Source organism: Antennarius striatus, chromosome 20, assembly GCF_040054535.1.
Source record: "Antennarius striatus isolate MH-2024 chromosome 20, ASM4005453v1, whole genome shotgun sequence".
Taxonomy (NCBI): domain Eukaryota; kingdom Metazoa; phylum Chordata; class Actinopteri; order Lophiiformes; family Antennariidae; genus Antennarius; species Antennarius striatus.
Window position 1 is genome coordinate 14709068 of NC_090795.1, and position 19049 is coordinate 14728116.

Below are 19049 nucleotides of genomic sequence, written 5' to 3' on the forward strand. Positions count from 1 at the left end.
CCAACAAAAGTTATTGATGCATTAATAGCTCATTGCCTCTCTTTATGTCTCTTCAGTTTTAGTAATAATTAAAAGAAATATTAATGAACAAATCACCAGTTGCCAGGGAATGACATCCTGATGATGACTGGCTTCTTGATCGTTAGGTCTCTTGTTTAAAGAGGAATTCATCAAAGTTGTAATTCATTTATGTGAACCTAAACATATAGATTAAGGCTTTATTTGATCTCTTAATGAAGAAATAAAACTAATAAATTACATAATTCCATTAACTAGTCATTAATGGCATAAAAAATGTGCATGTTGGAGTAATTCATCTGTGCAATATGACATCAGTGATGAAGAAGAGATAAAAGAATGAATGGAAGTCTGGGATGGACTGTGTCCAGTATGAAGCTGGAGTAAGGATGTGGTTAGCACAAGTTGGCAGGTAACCAGGGGGTACAGCTAGTCCAGCTCCAAGAGTCTAAAGCTCACCAATGTTCCATTACAGATATGTTGTCTTAGTTTGTGCTAAAAAGTACACAACAGGTGATAGGTACACTCTGGACAAGTCCTCAGTCATCAAGGGGACACACTCTCACATGGTTTTGGTGGTGGGAAAAAGTCAGTGCTGGTTTGGGGTCCATGTCATCTGCTGGTGTTGGCCAACTGTGATCCAGGTCAAAGTCACCACAGCCTCCACCAGGAGAGGTTGGAGCCCTTCAGCTTCTATCTGCTGACAAGATTTTAGAGATGCTGATTTCCTTTTCAAGCAGAAGTCAACGGCCCACAGGATCAGAACTACTCAGAACCGGTTTGCTGTTGGTCCTGGACTTGACTGGCTGACCTGTTCTCCTGAGCTGGGTTGCTGTCATGAGGAAGATGAGAGACGTTGAAAGCTTCTATTAAAGCAACCTGGGCTTCCAAAACTGAATTAATTTTACTTAATATTCAAGTTTTCAGTAATACCGATTTTTCATGAGCTACATTTCATTTTCATTAGCTGTGACCCATAATCTTCAAAACTGAACACAATAAAGCCTTGAAACATTTCCTTCTGTGTCTAATGAACCCACGTTATATCAAAGCTCCACTTTCAGTCTGGAACTACTGACATAAATTCCTTTTTCCACGTTACTCTAATGTTCAGAGACGGTCCTGGATGAGTTCGTCCAGTGGTCTTCTCAGAGCTGTTCGTCGCACCTGCAGCCAATCACAGCTGATAACCAGCTGCCACCTGGTTTTCAGTGCTTGAATGTCTGCAGACCTGCATTTAGATGAGATCATTATTTCTGAGAGCAAACTTTAATGTGAAGAGGAGTCAGGGGAATATTTTATCACAACTTGAGTTCATACATTTTACATCTTACACATTCATTAATAAGACATTATTGGAATGCATTGTCTCAACATGAGTACAGTTATCAATTTAACCGGTGAAGAAGAGGAGTACACGGAGCCTGTTGACATGGAGTTAACAAATGAATTCCCTAATGCTCCACCTTTCAGCACACCATCTCAACAGGTAACGGGATTCCAACAGTACAATCCAGATTTGATGAAGTTGTGTTCTCTCAAGCTGGACTCCTTGTGTCCTGAGAGGGTGACCAAGGATGTCTCCAGATTTTATTGACCATGCCTTTAGTGTAACGATTAAGTGCACATTAAAACTCTTGTGTTATGCCTCCAGGTTTAGTTTGTTGTCTGTGGTCCTCTGTAGAATGAAGTGCCAGGGGGTGTTGAGCAGCAGACCATGAGGGTCTATCTCAGAGTGAGGCCTTTCTCTAAAGAGGAACTCTCTGACAATGAAGATCAGGTACAGTACTGCACCAGATGGAAGCATGATGTGATGATGGGTTCCTACTCTGAACAGGAATATGTATCCCCAATAAATATAGAACATGACTTGGCAGTCTACAGACTGTTTATCTATACTACTGGGTTCTACCCACTGAAGGCACCGTGTGACAATGATTTGGATGGGGAAGATGGAGTGAATGTTTTATTATGCACTGTTTTCTTTAGACACTGGTTCTAACTTACAGATATCTCATCCTGCACTTAAATGCATTGAATATAAATGGTTTTACAAGCTAACTTTAGAAACTTGTGAGGATTTTGTCACCAAGGCCTCACAAGTTGTTTCACAAGTAGAACTTAAATTTGTTGATAATATGGGTGACTTGTACATATCAATGTGAACAGTCCTGCTGTTTCAGGCAATGTCTACACACACCACTGTCATTGGGAATTTCAAGCGTTAAGATAACTTCAGTGTAGCTCTTTGATATAATACGGTAAACATCAAAAGGGAACAGTGAATGATGATGATTCCCAAGTTAAGACAACAAAGCTATTTCCTCCAAAACCCCACAAATCCAGACTCTCGATCAACTCAAGTGTGACTTACTTATCCTTAGGAATAAAGCTGATGAGGCACACAATGAAGTTATGGGAAAGAGTAGTTGAAGCTAGACTAGGAAGTAAGCATTTGTGAGTAGCAATATGGTTTAATGCAAAAAAAAAAAATAGTACTACAGATGCAGTGTTTGCTTTGAGGATGTTGGTGGAGAAGTACAGAGAAGACCAGAGGGAGCTGCATTGTGTTTTTGTAGATCTGGAGAAAGCTTGTGACAGGGTGTCCAGAGAGGAACTGTGGTATTGTATGAGGGAGTCTGGAGTGGCAGAGAAGTGTTAGAGTGGGGCAGGACATACTGTACATGAGGACTGTAAGACAGTGGTGAGGTGTACTGTAGGTGTGACAAAGGAGTTCAAGGTGGAGGTGGGACTGCATCAGGGATCAGCTCTGAGTCCCTTGTTCACTATGGTGATCGGCAGGCTGACAGATGAGGATAGACAGGAATCTTCGTGGACCATGATGTTTGCAGATGACATTGTGATCTGCAGTGAGAGCAGGGAACAGGTGGAGGAGAAGCTAGAGAGGTGGAGGTTTGTCCTGGAAAGGAGAGGAATGAAGATTAGCTGCAGTAAGACAGAGTGCAGTACATGTGTGTGAATGAGAGGGACCCAAGTGGAAGAGTGAGGTTACAGGGAGAAGAGATCAAGAAGGTGGAGGATTTTAAGTACTTGGGGTCAACAGTCCAGAGCAATAGAGGGTGTGAAAATGAGGGGAAGAAGCATGTACAGGTAGGATGGAACGGGTGGAGGAAAGTGTCAGGTGTGATGTGTGATAGAAGAGTTTCAGCTAAAATGAAATGAAAGAAAAGGTGTACAAAACTATGGTGAGACCAGCAACGGTGTTTGGTCTAGAGACAGTGTCACTGAGGAAGAGACAGGAGACAGAGCTGGAGGTAGCAGATTAAGATGCTGAGGTTCTCTCTGGGAGTGACCAGGACGGATAGGATCAGGAATGAGTACATCAGAGGGACAGCACATGTTAGAGGGTTTGGAGATAAAGTGAGAGAGGCCAGACTGAGATGGTTTGGACATGTCCAGAGGAGAGATAGTGAATATATTGGTAGAAGGATGCTGAGTTTTGAACTGCCAGGCAGGAGGCCTAGAGGAAGACCAAAGAGGAGGTTTATGGATGTAGTGAAAGAGGACATGAAGGTAGTTGGTGTGAGAGAAGAGGATGCAGAAGACAGGGTTAGATGGGGGCAACTGATTCGCTTTGAAGGGAAAACCTGCAAGGCAAAGAGGACAAACATAGAATCCAAACTTGTCATACCAGTTTATAATCTTTCCTCTCTTCCCCTCAGGACTGTGTAGTAATTGAAAACAGCCAGACGGTGACACTGAATGCACCAAAGGGTTCTGCCACCATGAAGAGCAGTGAAAAGGGCGTGGGCACATCGCAGCACAAGTTTACCTTCTCACAGGTCTGCAACATCTAAACTGATTGCACAGCATGAAGATGCTTCAGAGGATCTTGCACACAACTATTATTGGAATGTTCTAGTTAGATGAGGTTTGTGTCACATCACAAAGACAGACATTACGGTCTAATCAATAACCTTTCTGTTGACTTTTAGATTTTTGGGTCAGAGAAAACACAGTCAGAGCTGTTTGAGGATACTGTCAAAAGTCAAATGCTGGATTTCCTAAATGGGAAGAATGCACTGATCTTCAGCTATGGTGTAACGAATGCTGGGAAAACCTATACAATCCAAGGTAAGGATGGAAACATTGGGTGTTAGTCCGATGAAGAAGTACAGCATGCTGCTATGTCTTTTTAGGAACTTCTAAAGATCCGGGCATACTTCCTCGAGTGCTGGATGCCACCTTTGTCTTCATGAGAGGCCGTCAGTATGAGGGTATGGACCTGAAGCCCTACCTCAGGAATGATGCACAACATCTGGATCCTGACCAAGTCAAACAGGAGAGAAGTGCTAAAGCGGCTATTTTTGCATCAGCCAAAGAAGTGAGCTTATATAGATAAGGCTTTCTTAAAAAAATGTCACCAGGAATCTTATTATTCAAGAGTGAAACCATAGGTCCTTTAATATTCACCAGCTGCAGAGGTAATGTCATAACATCAATGCTTTTCGACTCCCATCTAGGACTGTGATCCTGTAAGACTCAATAGTGGAACAGAGTCCTTGCCTTGTTCCGCTAACACCCAATCATCTTCGTCTTTGTCATACAGACAAACTGGTAGCCCTCACTAATTCAAAACTTTGAACATTGATCTTATTTTACTGAATCTAAACTAGTTTCATGCAGATGACCCCAGTTCTTCAGATGTTTATCTCTTTTGCCTGTGGTGTTTTCTCTGACCCTGCTAGTGCTGGCAAACAGCCCATCAGAGGCAGACAGCAACCAGTTTGCCCTATGGGTGGCGTTCTTTGAAATCTACAATGAATGTGTGTATGATCTGCTTCAACCATCGCTGTGCACCAAATCGAAGAAACGCGCTGCTCTACGAGTCTGTGACGATGGTGCAGGAAATGCTTACGTTAAAGGTGCACAGTTGGCTTTAAATATATATTTAAGTTGGAAGAAATTTAAGTCTTGAGGTTTAAAATTGAATTGCTGCATGTGTGTGGATTTCTTCAGACCTCAGGTGGATTAATGTCCAGAACCTGGGCGGGGCCTGCAAGCTAGTGCACTATGGAAACAAAAACAGAACTGCTGCATCCACAAGGATGAACCAGTCTTCCAGCAGAAGGTAAACTCTTCATTTGATCACATATTTGCTTTGTGTCTATCTTGTGAAAATCATACCAACTTCCCCTACAGCCACAGCATATTTACCATGAAGTTGCTGAAGATCAATGACAGCACAGTTCAGTGGATCTCTGAGTGAGTATCTCGTAAGGAAACTATGATTTATGCATATTTCCTATTTAGTTAAACTTTCTGTTTGGCTGCATTTGTGAAGTTGTTATAGTTCAAGACTCTCTGAAATTGTTCACTCATCTTCAACAATTCGAACACCTTTGCTTTTCCAGTTCTATAATATTTTTTGTAAGAGAATAATTAAAATGTGATCAAACACAAATGACATTACAGTAATCTAAACTGTGTTTTGTCCAGTTTTTGACAACATTTTTTTTTCCCATTGCCACAGGTTTTCTCTGTGCGACCTAGCTGGATCTGAGAGATGCAACAAAACTAAGACGTTTGGAGAGAGGCTGAAGGAAGCTGGGAACATTAACAACTCCCTGCTTATTCTGGGGAAATGCATCACTGCCCTCCGCAACAATCAGGCTGATCGGTACTGTGTGATACAGATGTGTCAGACATTAGTCACAAGCAGGAAGTCCAAAATGCTCCTCCTCAGTTACCTCAGTTACATGACATATCTACAGAGTACTGCAAATATCTTTGAACATGGAAGTGAAACAGGTCAGGGATGATCCTGATGATTTTTGCATTGTTAATTGTCTTTTTCCGTCAGAATGAAGAGCAGCTATATCCCTTTCAGGGAGAGTAAGCTCACCAAACTTTTCCAAGCTGTTTTCTGCGGCAAAGGAAAAGCATCAATGATTGTCAACATCAACCAGTGTGCTTCCACCTATGATGAGACCCTACATGTTATGAAATTCTCTGCTGTTGCCAAACAGGTTGGTGTGACTACATGTGACAGTAGAAAATATCTGTAAAACATCTTCACTAACCATACCTATGCCATCTTTAGGTGGTGCAGGTCCACCCAATCAAGCCTCTGGAATGTCTGGCTCCATGTTTGGTGGGACGTAATGGCAAACCTTTGCTGAGAAATGGGATCATTGACAGCCAGGCCTTTGAGGAGGAGCTGCTTGATGAGGAGGATGACGCTGACATATCATTGCTGCCACAGAATGTATAACTGCCCCTCTGCCTCACATTCAAGCCTTTTGGTGTAGTGGTCTCTATTGCACTTACCCAGAGTTATTTACTGCTGTCAGAAACAGTGGTTGGGTGATGGTGAAACCCTTTGGAGATGCACTTTTTTGTCTGTAATCTCAAATGTTTGACTTCAACTTCCATAGGAACTTGTGACTGTGATTGAGAACCTGCGAACAAAACTCCTGGCTGAGAAAAGAAGGAACTTGGTTCAGGAAATGGAGATTCGCAAGGAAATGGGAGATGCAATGTTACAACAGTTAATGGAGAGTGAAGAACTCCGCAGGTTGGCTCTAATTTACGTATAGGAGAGAAATTACAAAGCAGATCCTCAGTGTTGCTTGCTGATAGTTGTCATTGTGTTTGACAAATTGGCACTGATGCAAATTTCCTGAAATGAAAATCATCCATCCTGATTTTAGTTATGAACGATTGCTTTAATGTCAAGTCAGCAGATCGAGGAGCTGAAGGAGAGCTACCAAGAAAAGATGGAAAACACATTCGAGATGTACAAGGACGCTATTAAAGAGCATGCTTACCAGTGCGCTATGAACAATCTGGAAGACGACTACGTACATCTTGATGAATTCATTGCTGAACAAGAGAAAGTTGAGGTATTAACTTTAATCTGTTGTAAATGGATCAAAAATGATGAGTTGTGGTCAATTTTAAGTCAGTCTTGACCGCTACCCCAGTTCCGTTTGGTACGTAATACAGTTCTACCTTCCAAATCCCTATCCCTACCTTCCAAATTCCTAACTTCAGCAGTTTAATTACACATTGTCATTGTTTTATTGTTCTAAAGTTTTGTTCCAGCTTAGAATATAGAATATCCATTTCTTTAATTGAAACTTCAAACTTCTTGCTGACTTCAGGTGCTGAAATGTAAAGTGTCAGAGCTGGAGAGCTTAACATCCAGTGTCAGAGTGTGTGGAGCTCCAACAGTGGACCAGTCAAGTCAAACCGAGCCATGCAAAGCAACAGAAGCAGAAGGTGAGTACTGAGGCTAATCATCAGGAAGCTCAACATCTTTCTTTTTCAGGAAATACCCATAAAGCAAGTTCCAAACAACTTTTTGTTCATTTTACAGCCACAGAAAATGATCAATGTAAACGGCTTTACAAAGAGAAATGTGCCTTGGAAAGGATGTGTGAGGATAGACAGCAGGTAACATGAACGAACCAAAGACAAACTTTCGCTTGTCATTGCTTCCGTTTGATGACATTTAATGTTTGGTTCAGTTGATTTTGTCTCTAGAAAAAAGGCTAATGGAGCTCAATGAAATGCTTCAAAAGGTCAAGAATGGCTTCCTGGAAAAATCTGCTGATTTGGAGGATGTACAGAAGGTGTTGTCTAATCAGGTAGGATCAGGATTCTAAAGGCAACACATAAATGATAACATAAAATATGATAGTGTCCAAACTTTTGAACTGGTTGACTGGATGCAAAGACATACAGCAGGTATGATTGAAAATGGTGCTTGAAAACAGTATTTTCTGCGCTATAAGGCGCACCTTTAACGAATTGTTTATTTTATAATTCCATATATAAGGCGCACCGGATTCTTTGGCGCATATAATAAAAAAAAATAAAATAGATTTTAAAAAAGTGGCTGTAGTTGCGCTATCCGTCCACTAGCTAGAGCATTCATGACTGAGTACCTTAAGTCAGCTGTGAATGGCCCTATTGTTATTTCAATGAAGCCATTCTGAGGCCACGTCCACACGATGATGGATTTTTTGAAAACGCAACTTTTTTGAAAACTCATCAAACGATTCGCGTCCACACGACAGCGTTTTTAAAAAAATCCCCATCCACACGTAAATGCATCGGTGCATTTTCAAAGACGGCTATAAGCATGCCAAACCATGTGGTGGCAGTCTTCTTTTCCTTTCGGCTTTTCCCTTCAGGGGTCGCCACAGCGAATCAATTTCCTCCATCTAGCCCTGTCCTTTGAATCCTCTTCTCTCACACCAACTACCTTCATGTCTTCCCTCACTACATCCATAAACCTCCTCTTTGGTCTTCCTCTAGGCCTCCTGCCTGGCAGTTCAAAACTCAACATCCGTCTACCAATATATTCACTATCTCTCCTCTGGACATGTCCAAACCATCTCAGTCTGGCCTCTCTCACTTTATCTCCAAAACCTCTAACATGTGCTGTCCCTCTGATGTACTCATTCCTGATCCTATCCTTCCTGGTCACTCCCAGAGAGAACCTCAGCATCTTCATCTCTGCTACCTCCAGCTCTGTCTCCTGTCTTTTCTTCAGTGACTGTCTCTAGACCAAACAACATCGCTGGTCTCACCACAGTTTTGTACACCTTTCCTTTCATTTTAGCTGAAACTCTTCTATCACACATCACACCTGACACCTTCCTCCATCCATTCCATCCTGCCTGTACACGCTTCTTCACCTCTTTTCCACACTCTCCATTGCTCTGGACTGTTGAGCCTAAGTACTTAAAATCCTCCACCTTCTTGATCTCTTCTCCCTGTAACCTCACTCTTCCACTTGGGTCCCTCTCATTCACACACATGTACTGCACTCTGTCTTACTGCGGCTAACCTTCATTCCTCTCCTTTCCAGGACAAACCTCCACCTCTCTAGCTTCTCCTCCACCTGTTCCCTGCTCTCACTGCAGATCACAATGTCATCTGCAAACATCATAGTCCATGGAGATTCCTGTCTAACCTCGTCTGTCAGCCTGTCCATCACCATAGCGAACAAGAAGGGGCTCAGAGCTGATCCCTGATGCAGTCCCACCTCCACCTTGAACTCCTCTGTCACACCTACAGCACACCTCACCACTGTCTTACAGTCCTCATACATGTCCTGCACTGCTCTAACATACTTCTCTGCCACTCCAGACGTCCTCATACAATACCACAGTTCCTCTCTGGGCACCCTGTCGTAAGCTTTCTCCAGATCTACAAAAACACAATGCAGCTCCCTCTGGCCTTCTCTATACTTCTCTATCAACATCCTCAATGCAAATACTGCATCTGTAGTACTCTTTTTTTGGCATGAAGCCATACTGCTGCTCACAAATGTTCACTTCTGCCCTTAGTCTAGCTTCCACTACTCTCTCCCATAACTTCATTGTATGGCTCATCAGCTTTATTCCTCTGTAGTTGCCACAACTCTGCACATCTCCCTTGTTCTTAAAAATGGGCACCAGCACACTTCTCCTCCATTCCTCAGGCATCTTCTCACTATCTAAGATCCTGTTGAACAACCCAGTCAGAAACTCTACTGCCACCTCTCCTAGACACTTCCATACCTCTACAGGTATATCATCAGGACCGACTGCCTTTCCACTCTTCATCCTCTTCAATGCCCTCCTCACTTCATCCTGACTAATCTTTGCTACATCCTGGTCCACAACAGTCACCTCTTCTAGTCTTTGTTCTCTCTCATTTTCCACGTTCATCAACTCTTCAAAGTACTCTTTCCATCTTCCCATCACACTACTGGCACCTGTCAATACACTTCCATCTCTATCCTTTATCACCCTAACCTGCTGCACATCCTTCCAATCTCTATCTCTCTGTCTTGCCAACCGGTATAGATCAGTCTCTCCCTCCTTACTGTCCAAACTAGCATACAAGTCCTCATAAGCTTCTTGTTTGGCCTTTGCTACCTCTACCTTCACCTTACGCTGCATCTCCCTGTACTCCTGTCTACTCTCCTCAGTCCTCTCAGTGTCCCACTTCTTCCTAGCTAACCTCTTTCTCTGTATACACTCCTGTACCTCCTCATTCCACCACCAAGTCTCCTTATCTACTTTCCTTCCAGATGACACACCAAGTACTCTCCTACCTGTCTCCCTGATCACATTAGCTGTAGTTGTCCAGTCATCTGGAAGCACCTCCTGGCCACCCAGAGCCTGTCTTAACTCCTTCCTAAAAGTCATGCAACACTCTTCCTTTTTCAGCTTCCACCATTTCGTCTTCTGCTCTGCCTTTGCCCTCTTGATCTTCCTCACCACCAGAGTCATCCTACACACCACCATCCTATGCTGTTTGGCTACACTCTCACCTACCACTACTTTACAGTCACTGATCTCTTTCAGGTTACACCGTCTACACCAGATGTAGTCTACCTGCGTGCTCCTACCGCCACTCTTATAGGTCACTCTATGTTCCTGCCTCTTCTGGAAGAAAGTATTCACTACAGCCATTTCCATCCTTTTTGCAAAGTCAACTACCATCTGTCCTTCTGCGTTCCTCTCCTGGATACCAAACCTGCCCATCACCTCCTCATCACCTCTGTTTCCTGCACCAACATGTCCATTGAAGTCTGCACCAATGACAACTCTCTCACTTCTAGGTATGTTCTGCATCACTTTGTCAAAGTCCGACCAGAATTTCTCCTTCTCCTCCAGCTCACATCCTACCTGTGGAGCATACCCACTAACAACATTGAACATCACACCTTCTATTTCTAGCTTCAGACTCATCACTCTATCCGACACTCTTTTGACCTCCAGGACATTCCTAACAAACTCCTCCTTCAAGATAACTCCTACTCCATTTCTCTTCCCATCTACACCATGATAGAACAACTTGAACCCTGCTCCTAAACTTCTAGCCTTGCTACCTTTCCACCTGGTCTCCTGGACACACAGTATGTCTACCTTCCTTCTCTGCATCATGTCAACCAACTCTCTACCTTTTCCTGTCATAGTTCCAACATTCAACGTCCCTACTCTCAGTCCTATACTCTTGGTGTTCCTCTTCTCTTTCTTCGTGCGAACGCACTTTCCTCCTCTCCTTCTTCGACCAACAGTAATCCAATTTCCACCGGCGCCCTGTAAGTCAACAGCGCCGATGGCGGTCATTGTTAACCCGGGCCTCGACCGATCCGGTATGGAAGTCATAGGTTTGATTCGCATCTTTGATTTGGCAAAAGTTTTACGCCGGATGCCCTTCCTGACGCAACCCTCTGTATTTATCCGGGCTTGGGACCGGCACAATAAGACACTGGCTTGTGTCCTCTTGTGGCTACATTAAACCATGTGGTAGCAGTATTGAGTCAAATTATATCCAATAGGAATCCTCTGTTTTGTTGTCACAACACACAGGCCCATACATATGACGTCACAGCGGTTTTCGTCGCAGGCAAGACGTCATTGTTTTTAAAAAGTTGCGGATACACCGTCCACACGACAATGCAGACCCAGTGTTTTTAAAAAAATATCCGTGTAGGCCAGCGTTTTCAAAAAGTTGAGTTTTCTTTCCAGATATCTGTGTTGTCGTGTGGACGGAAGGCGTAAACGCAACAAAAAAGTTGTGTTTTCAAAAAGTTCCGGCATTGTGTGGATGGACTTGAGCCTCATCAAGGAAACCTGATCACTTGATCACTTTGCTTTCTTAGAAAGACATCAATACACATATTAAAAAACCTGACATTAAAAAAACTGGTTAAATTCATCACGAGTGGACCACTCAGTTCCAACAGGGCGGATTATTTCCTGATCTGAAGTTCAAAGCAGATATTTAAGTTCCGAGGTTCATCTACGTTTATTAATTAGTATTTCGATCGATCGCTAGTCCAGTCAGAGGTGAGGTGCAGCTATTTGCTGCTGTGTGTCCTAAACAATTTTTTAACTTGTTTTTAATGCTGTTTTTTTTAGTTTTTAATGCTGCTAATTTGTTGGCAAATGTGATGCTGTTTTAGTCATAGAACTGACTTTAACGTCGGTGTCTCACCGCCATAGAATCTCACAGCACGTCGCTGCAGACGGAATACACAAGCCTAAACTGCGCCCCTCCGCCGGCTGCCCAGAGCTATCAACTACATTTGCAAATCAATGCAGCACACCAGACATCTTTGTCTAGCAGTGACTCTGCTCTTGAACTTTCAGAAAAGGCAGGAAGTTCCGCTTTAAGGGTCTTTCATTCGCCTTTATGCCAGTTTCTCCGTGTGTTTCCACAAACTAATAGAATGGACCATCAGTAGAATCCAGATTACAGCGCAATGGCATTTTTCAGACCAATTAAGTTTAAAGTGGGTTATTTCCGACGCCACAGTGGTTGGGAAATACTGAGATCAGTCAGTCAGTCAAACATAATAGAATTGTTGAAAGTTCCTTATATTTTGCTACGTTATCGTAGGGCTCAGTCTGGGGCTCAGTCTCTGCAGGCGCAGACTGCTCTGGCGTCAGACAGCAGGTCAGTGAGAGCCACACTTCGGTGACGCCCCTTGACTACCGTTGTTAGGGGCGTAGGCCCGAATACCTTGTGAGGGTGCCCCTGGTGGCGGAGTGCGGCATGACTGCCGGCCATACTGCCAGGGTTTTTTTTCCAGCGAACTTGTTTTTAACCAATATTAATATTAATCCATATATAAGGCGCATCGGATTATTAGGCGCACTACGGGATTATGAGGAAATTATAGGCTTTTAGGTGCGACTTATAGGTGTGGAAAATACTGTTTTATTTTTCTCCCATCAAGAAAAAATCAATGGAGGCCATCTTGCAGCAGAACATTGAAAAGGACAAGGAGATTGCTTCACTGAAAGCAGAAGTGGCCAAGCTCTCCCCGAAGTCCCCCATTCATCCCAAAACCAAACGTGGCCTGCTGGCCAACATCAGGGAGGCGGTGACTTCTCCACGGAAGTGCTCTACAGGCCGAACGCTGAGGAAAAGTGTTAGGACTGCAAACCAGTGAAAATCAAATTCTTTAGTCATAAAAATTACAGCAGCAACAGTAACTTCTTGTTTGTTGGTATTTTATGGTGTTTTTATTGTCTTTTAATAAAATCAAAATACTCAAACTAAACTCCTGTTTTCAGTTCTGAAGCGGCATCATGACCTGATTTCTCAGTTGACTATTTTTTTGCTCTTATGTTTTTGCACATAAAATAATGTAAAATGTAGATAAGTTTAGAATGCCAAACTTGAGTGAATATCTTTGTGAATATGCAAGACAGTAATGTGTAGTTGACAAGACACTATTTGATCTACCCCATGTGGGGTTGTGACCCGCAGTTTGAATAGGCTAATGAAAATGGATTGCATTGCTTGCAGTATCATGATGAATTGAAAAACCTTCTTCTAATACACAGCCTGGAGCACTATTCTGCATGCATACATTCACGACTATAGCAAAGACACGCCAGGGAATTCAAGAGTCTCGTTAAAGGAGGCCATCCATTATCTAGAGCCGGGGGACAAGAAGCCTAATGGGACAAAGACATTGTGCAATTTTAAATTCCTTTAATGTACCACTGGTTAACTTGTTTAGTCTGTTACACAAAATGTCTTAATTTTCAGACAATGCTCTATCAAACCAAATATTTTCCCAATTCCAATGAATTATTTGTGATAGGTTATGGTCCTTTAAAGTGAGTAAAGAGGTGTGTGTGAGGTAACAGCGTAGCCTCCCCTCCAGCCAGCTGCTCCTCTTCCTCATTGGTCTCAGTCATAGTTAATGAGATTAGCTGCTCGTCTTAGCCTGCCTCAGTCCAAAGGGGTTAATCAGAGGATTAGCACTTTGCTTAAGAGTTACGTCCGTTTACTACACTTTTCCTCATCATTTTAATTTTACTACCTCTGTCACTTTGTGGGCTGGTTCAGCCTCAAAAGCTTGTTTAGTACCTGCAGTTGTAATTTAACCACTGGAATGGAATATTGCAATGCATCATGTAGCTGTGGGACCGAGTCTGTCTGGACCCTCTGTCAATGAATGAGGCATCCTCCTGGGGAAGAAGAGGAGCAGGGGCAGCTGGAGAAGAGACGGGCAGCTGGGTCTTGCCTTGAGTGAGACTGTGGACAAGTCGTCCTCATGCCACTGGTGAACAACAGAGTGGGCAGTGAGTACTCTGTGAGCACAGACAAGGCTGTGGCTGATGGAAGTGCTCTGGTGGATTCTTTGATGAAGGTGAGTTTCTTTTTATTTTGACAGTTTGTATTTTATTGGTTGATACGGACTCAAATAATGTGTGGTAATGCTGAATTTATTCGTCTTATTCTTGGAATTTTAGTCCGTTGCTGACTTGCTGCTATTAAATAAGCTGCTTCAGGTTGTCTTAATACGATTGTAAAATGTGTCTGAAAACACCACTAAGACAAAATTTTCATATGTAAATACTTGAGATGTATAGACTTAAACAAGCCCATCCACGAAACAGCAGAATGGAAATTGTCACAAAAAACTGCAACATTGTTTGCATCAGCATCTATACCATGTTGACTAAATGCTCTAATGTTGTATTTCACACACGAAGCCTTAAGACGTTCACACACACACACTTTTAGCCCCGTGGTTAAAAAGACACTCTAAGAATTTCTTGGTCCACTGAATCTTTGTAACCCAGTTAGATAAGACCACAGCCATGTCTGCCATGTTTCTCAGTTACATGCAAATATTTGATTTGAACCATTACTTACTGTAATATTTACTGTAATAGAAACATAGCTACTTTTTAAATGTGAGAATTATTTGGTTGATATGTACTTTAGCTGTTGCAGATTGAGCTGATAAAATGTGTTCATACACGAGACAAAATAATTCATTTCAAATATATGAACTTTTCCATTGTGCGGTGCAACTTCAGACGTGTATATAACTTGACATAGTACATATTAGAGAGCAATTTGAAAGGTTTAAGTCTTGCAAAATACTTAATTAAATATTGTAAATACAAATCACAGAGCAGACATAAAAAATTATGTACATTAAAGAATGTTATCTTTGTTGTGCTCCGTGCTCTCATATCCTCACCAGAGTGTACAAGGTTGTTTTGGCTTATCTAGAAATAGATCAATGATAAGGAGATTATTCATAATATTTTTTGATTGAAACAACACCTGCTAATGCAGCAGTTAAGTAATCCCTGCTCATAAAACATGTTACTATATGATTTAAACTGTGTAAAGCTGTGGAGCAGCTTTAGGGTTTAATCTTTATCTGGTTGATCAGGTAACTTGACAAACTCCAGCCAAACATAGTTTTTTCCAAGCATGTGGGATGTGGACATTAGCTTCAGGACTACCTGTGAATGATTATTGATCAGAATGAGGTTCTCCTTCCTCCCCCTCCTGCAGGTGGTGGCTTGTTACAGACACCTGGCTTCGTGTGTCGGCGGATGCACCGACAGCCTGCAGCTCCGGGATGAACTGCGACGAACACGAGAGAAGGCCCAGAAGCTGGCTGTGACCACCTGTCAGCATCTGACCTCACATCTCAGAGACAAGAGTATGGCAGAGGAGCGGCGGAAGGAGTTTGAACTCCTATGGGTGGCCTTCTCCTCCTGCCTGGAGCTCCTCCATGCTGACATGTGTAAAGTTTTCAGCATGGGTGACGTCTTCTCTCCGGCCAACATTGATGCCCTGGTGAAAACCGGCCTCCAAGGTAAATCCTACCCCTGCTACGAAAACTATCACTAATTAGTCGAAACTACCGAAAATTGCAGTCATTGTTGCATATCTGCTAACTTAAACTTTATCCCTTTGACCATGAAACAATTGACAGAAAATGTAAATGTTAAATGCAGATGCACGTGTGTGATTATATGCAGTACATCGCGTTTTTTGAGGAAAAAAGGTCATATTTATGATGTAGAAATATCTAAATCCTGAAAGACCGAGCGAATCAAATATGATACACTTGGTGTTGAAAGGAAACTGGAGTTGGACAATGTACTACTACTACTTTAACGTAAGTTCAGTGATACCTTAGTAATGAAATTACAGAAGAACTAGATCCTCCTTTGACAGTTCGGTTTGGGGGTTATTGGGGCTCTCTATGATGCCCCAATAACTGAGGGCCAGTTAGGTTGATATTGGTGACACTGAGTTGCTAACTCTTGTTTCCTGTTACAAATAGATTAACTGGATTTTTCTAGACAGATACAAACTTCTGATCACTAATTTCAAATGAATGTGAACACGTCCTGATGTGTAATTGATCATTATTGATGTTTTGTTTTCTTGTTGAAATAGTTTTAAGACATATTCATTCACGTTACTGATCATCGTCCAGAAGCTGCTGTTTGTTCTGGTGGTCTTTAGAGTACTAACATGGTTGTTTCAGTGTGTCTAACACAGTTTGCATCAAGCACTGAAGAACTCTGGTAACGTTTACCTCCATCGTCACATGACCGTTGACCCGGCTTCTGCTCACACGGTCTCTCCATCACAAACTGTGTTAACTGCACTAACGGCGCTAACTGCAACTACCTGCTTTATAAGCCCTCTAATTGTTACGTAATATTTCATCTGACTCAGCCTTAACTGTCTATTCATTAATTTCATAGAATGGTAATAGAACAGAAAGGAGACAGTGTAGAAAGCTCTATAAATGTGATGGACCACAATAAATACACTACAATCCAACCTTAAACGGGTTGTGTAGATAGGATCACAGATGGCTTGTTTTCACTAACATTATTTATCTGACTGTTTTTATATGTCTATAAATCAATTGGTTCTCTCACTCTAAAAGTGTGCTGAGTAGTTCTGACTAAAAGCCAAACCTTTGTGTTAAACTGAAATCATTTTCTTCAGTGCATCATGAACCATCTTTCAAACAAGGCTGTTTGGTATGTAAAACGTTGTAACTGTTCATGGTGGTCACTCAGGAGGGGGCAGTGAGGTGGCAGCTCGGGCGCTCAGCCTTCCTGACCTGAAAGAAGTTCCGAGCTCAACCCCCCCTGCTGGCCTGGATGATGAAGAGCGCAGCAGCATGGAACAGGAGATCAACCAGATGGACCGAATGATGGAGGACATGGAGATGAAGGTTAATGTGCTGCGCTGGATGGTGGAACCCCGGGGGCCACAGCACGCCGACCCCCTCAGCAGCGTGGACAGCGTCTCCCTGGCTCTGCTCTCTGTAGATGAGGAGCAGCCTGGAAACCAGCCTCTATGTCAGCGCAATCAGATCTTTGTGTTCTTATTGCTGCTTCTTGTGGTTCTGGTTGCAGGCACTTTATCTATCTGTATTGTTTTATTTTCATGAGCACTGCATGTTTTTTTTTTAAACTTCAGCAATACTCAGTCACCAAAACCAGTTAGTCATTAACTGCAGTGCATTCAAAGCTGCCACGTTCTCGGACAAACAATAAAAACTCAAGGCAGTCATTATGAACAGAAATTAATACGATCTAACACTGTTGGTCGGGTTTACATGCAAAAATTAAAAAAAAGACAAATCTGATATTTTCCATTCTATTAATTCCTCTGACTAGCTTGTAAAACAGAAAAGGAACAGTATATAAAAAGTAGAAAAAAGTATTTTCCTTGTTGTCATTAATAAAATATAGGTGCTGATGTTTTGTAGTTGATTCTGTAATAAGTAAAATATTGAATTTATTGATCAGTATATTTTGTACATAATCGATCCTGTTATTTTCCATTCATTTTTATTGATGAGTACTGTGGAAAGATTGCTATATTAAATACAACAGGAACTCAAAGTCAAAATAAATTTTACACATCATGGAGTATTTTTCTTCATTTTTACACATCTTCTTAAATTCAACCTTTTTGCAGATTCACATCAGCAAGGTTTTATGATAAATCTGCAGCGCAAACTACTTTTTCTGCAATGAGGCCATGTACAGCAATGTGAAGAGAAAAAACCTACCCAACTGTGTTGTTTTGGTTCCCTTTTAAGAATGGACCTTATTTTACTCCAGAGGTGCGTGAGGCGCAGGACGGGTGTGGGGATACTCACAAGCCCCCGCCTGAGCACCGCTGTGTTGGAGTTTACCCCGGTGGATGAGAGGGTCGCTTCCCTGCGCCTTGAGGCTGTGTGTGTGTGGGGGGGGGGGGGGGGGGCTCTGAGTGTTATTTGTGCATACGCACCAAATATCACTTCAGATTATTCGCCCTTCTTTGGGACCCTAAGGTCCTTGATGGGATCCCTGCAGGGGACTCCATTGTTCTCCTGTGGGACTTCAATGCACACGTCGGCAATGATGGAGAAACTTGGAGGGGCGTGATTGGGAAGAATGGCCTCCCTGATCAAAACCCGAGCGGTGTTATGTTGTTGGACTTCTGTGCTAGTCACGGATTGTTCATAACTAACACCATGTTCAAACACAAGGATGCTCACAAGTGCACCTGGTACCAGAGCACCCTGGGTCTGAGGTCAATGATTGATCTTGCGATCTTATCATCTGACCTTTGACCATGTGTTTTGGACACTCGGGTGAAGAGAGGGGCAGAGCTGTCAACTGATCACCACCTGGTGGTGAATTGGGTCCGTTGGTGGAGGAAACCTTTGGATAGACCTGGTAAGCCCAAATGAGTAGTGCGGGTGAACTGGGAACATCTGGAGGAGGACTCGGTCCGCCAGGCCTTCAATTCACACCTCCGAAGGAGCTTCTCATGCATCCCTGTGGAGGCTGAGGGCATTGAACTGAATGGTCGATGTCCAAAGCTTCCTTTGCTGAAGCTGCAGCTGAGAGCTGTGGTCTCAAGGTCTTGGGTGCCTCAAGAGGCGGTAACCCTCGAACACCGTGGTGGACCCCGGTGATCAGGGAAGCCGTCCGACTGAAGAAGGAGGCCTTTAGGGGCATGTTGTCGCTGGGGACTCCTGACGCAGTTGCAGGATACTGACAGGCCAAAAGGAGTACAGCCTCGGCTGTGATGGAGGCAAAACAGAGGGTGTGGGAGGAGTTCAGAGAGGCCATAGAGAAGGACTATCCGACGGCACCAAAGTTGTTCTGCAGGACTGTCCAACACCTCAGGAGGGGGAAATGGTGGACCATCTAAGCTGTATACAGCAAGGATGGGACACTGTTGACTTCGACTGAGGAGGTTGTCGG

At 42.9% G+C, this 19049-nt stretch overlaps 2 protein-coding genes across 2 annotated transcripts; both read left to right on the forward strand.

Annotated features, from left to right (window-relative positions):
• The first annotated feature begins 1393 nt into the window (after positions 1-1393).
• On the forward strand, positions 1394-12946 carry zgc:56231 (uncharacterized protein LOC406257 homolog). The gene is made up of 18 exons (XM_068304592.1): positions 1394-1507; positions 1703-1798; positions 3702-3821; positions 3975-4113; positions 4179-4363; positions 4503-4596; positions 4728-4904; positions 4999-5110; positions 5182-5244; positions 5513-5659; positions 5843-6008; positions 6083-6247; positions 6417-6556; positions 6719-6884; positions 7146-7242; positions 7361-7437; positions 7512-7631; positions 12731-12946. Exons 1-18 carry the CDS (start codon positions 1394-1396, stop codon positions 12944-12946), a joined length of 2394 nt encoding a protein of 797 aa, XP_068160693.1.
• Positions 12947-13768: 822 nt separating this feature from the next.
• Positions 13769-17702, forward strand: rgs9bp (regulator of G protein signaling 9 binding protein). The gene is made up of 3 exons (XM_068304363.1): positions 13769-14158; positions 15325-15631; positions 16860-17702. Exons 1-3 carry the CDS (start codon positions 14063-14065, stop codon positions 17234-17236), a joined length of 780 nt encoding a protein of 259 aa, XP_068160464.1. The 5' UTR covers positions 13769-14062; the 3' UTR covers positions 17237-17702.
• Positions 17703-19049: the final 1347 nt, after the last annotated feature.

Excerpts from the sequence above, each read along its gene's own strand:
- zgc:56231 (XM_068304592.1), top strand. The coding sequence starts at position 1,394 with ATGAGTACAGTTATCAATTTAACCGGTGAAGAAGAGGAGTACACGGAG. Across the intron at positions 4,364-4,502 it reads TTTTTGCATCAGCCAAAGAA|GACTGTGATCCTGTAAGACT; the intron begins GTGAGCTTATAT and ends ACTCCCATCTAG. Across the intron at positions 4,905-4,998 it reads AGGAAATGCTTACGTTAAAG|ACCTCAGGTGGATTAATGTC; the intron begins GTGCACAGTTGG and ends GGATTTCTTCAG.
- rgs9bp (XM_068304363.1), top strand. The coding sequence starts at position 14,063 with ATGCCACTGGTGAACAACAGAGTGGGCAGTGAGTACTCTGTGAGCACA. Across the intron at positions 14,159-15,324 it reads TGGTGGATTCTTTGATGAAG|GTGGTGGCTTGTTACAGACA; the intron begins GTGAGTTTCTTT and ends CCCCTCCTGCAG. Across the intron at positions 15,632-16,859 it reads GGTGAAAACCGGCCTCCAAG|GAGGGGGCAGTGAGGTGGCA; the intron begins GTAAATCCTACC and ends GTGGTCACTCAG.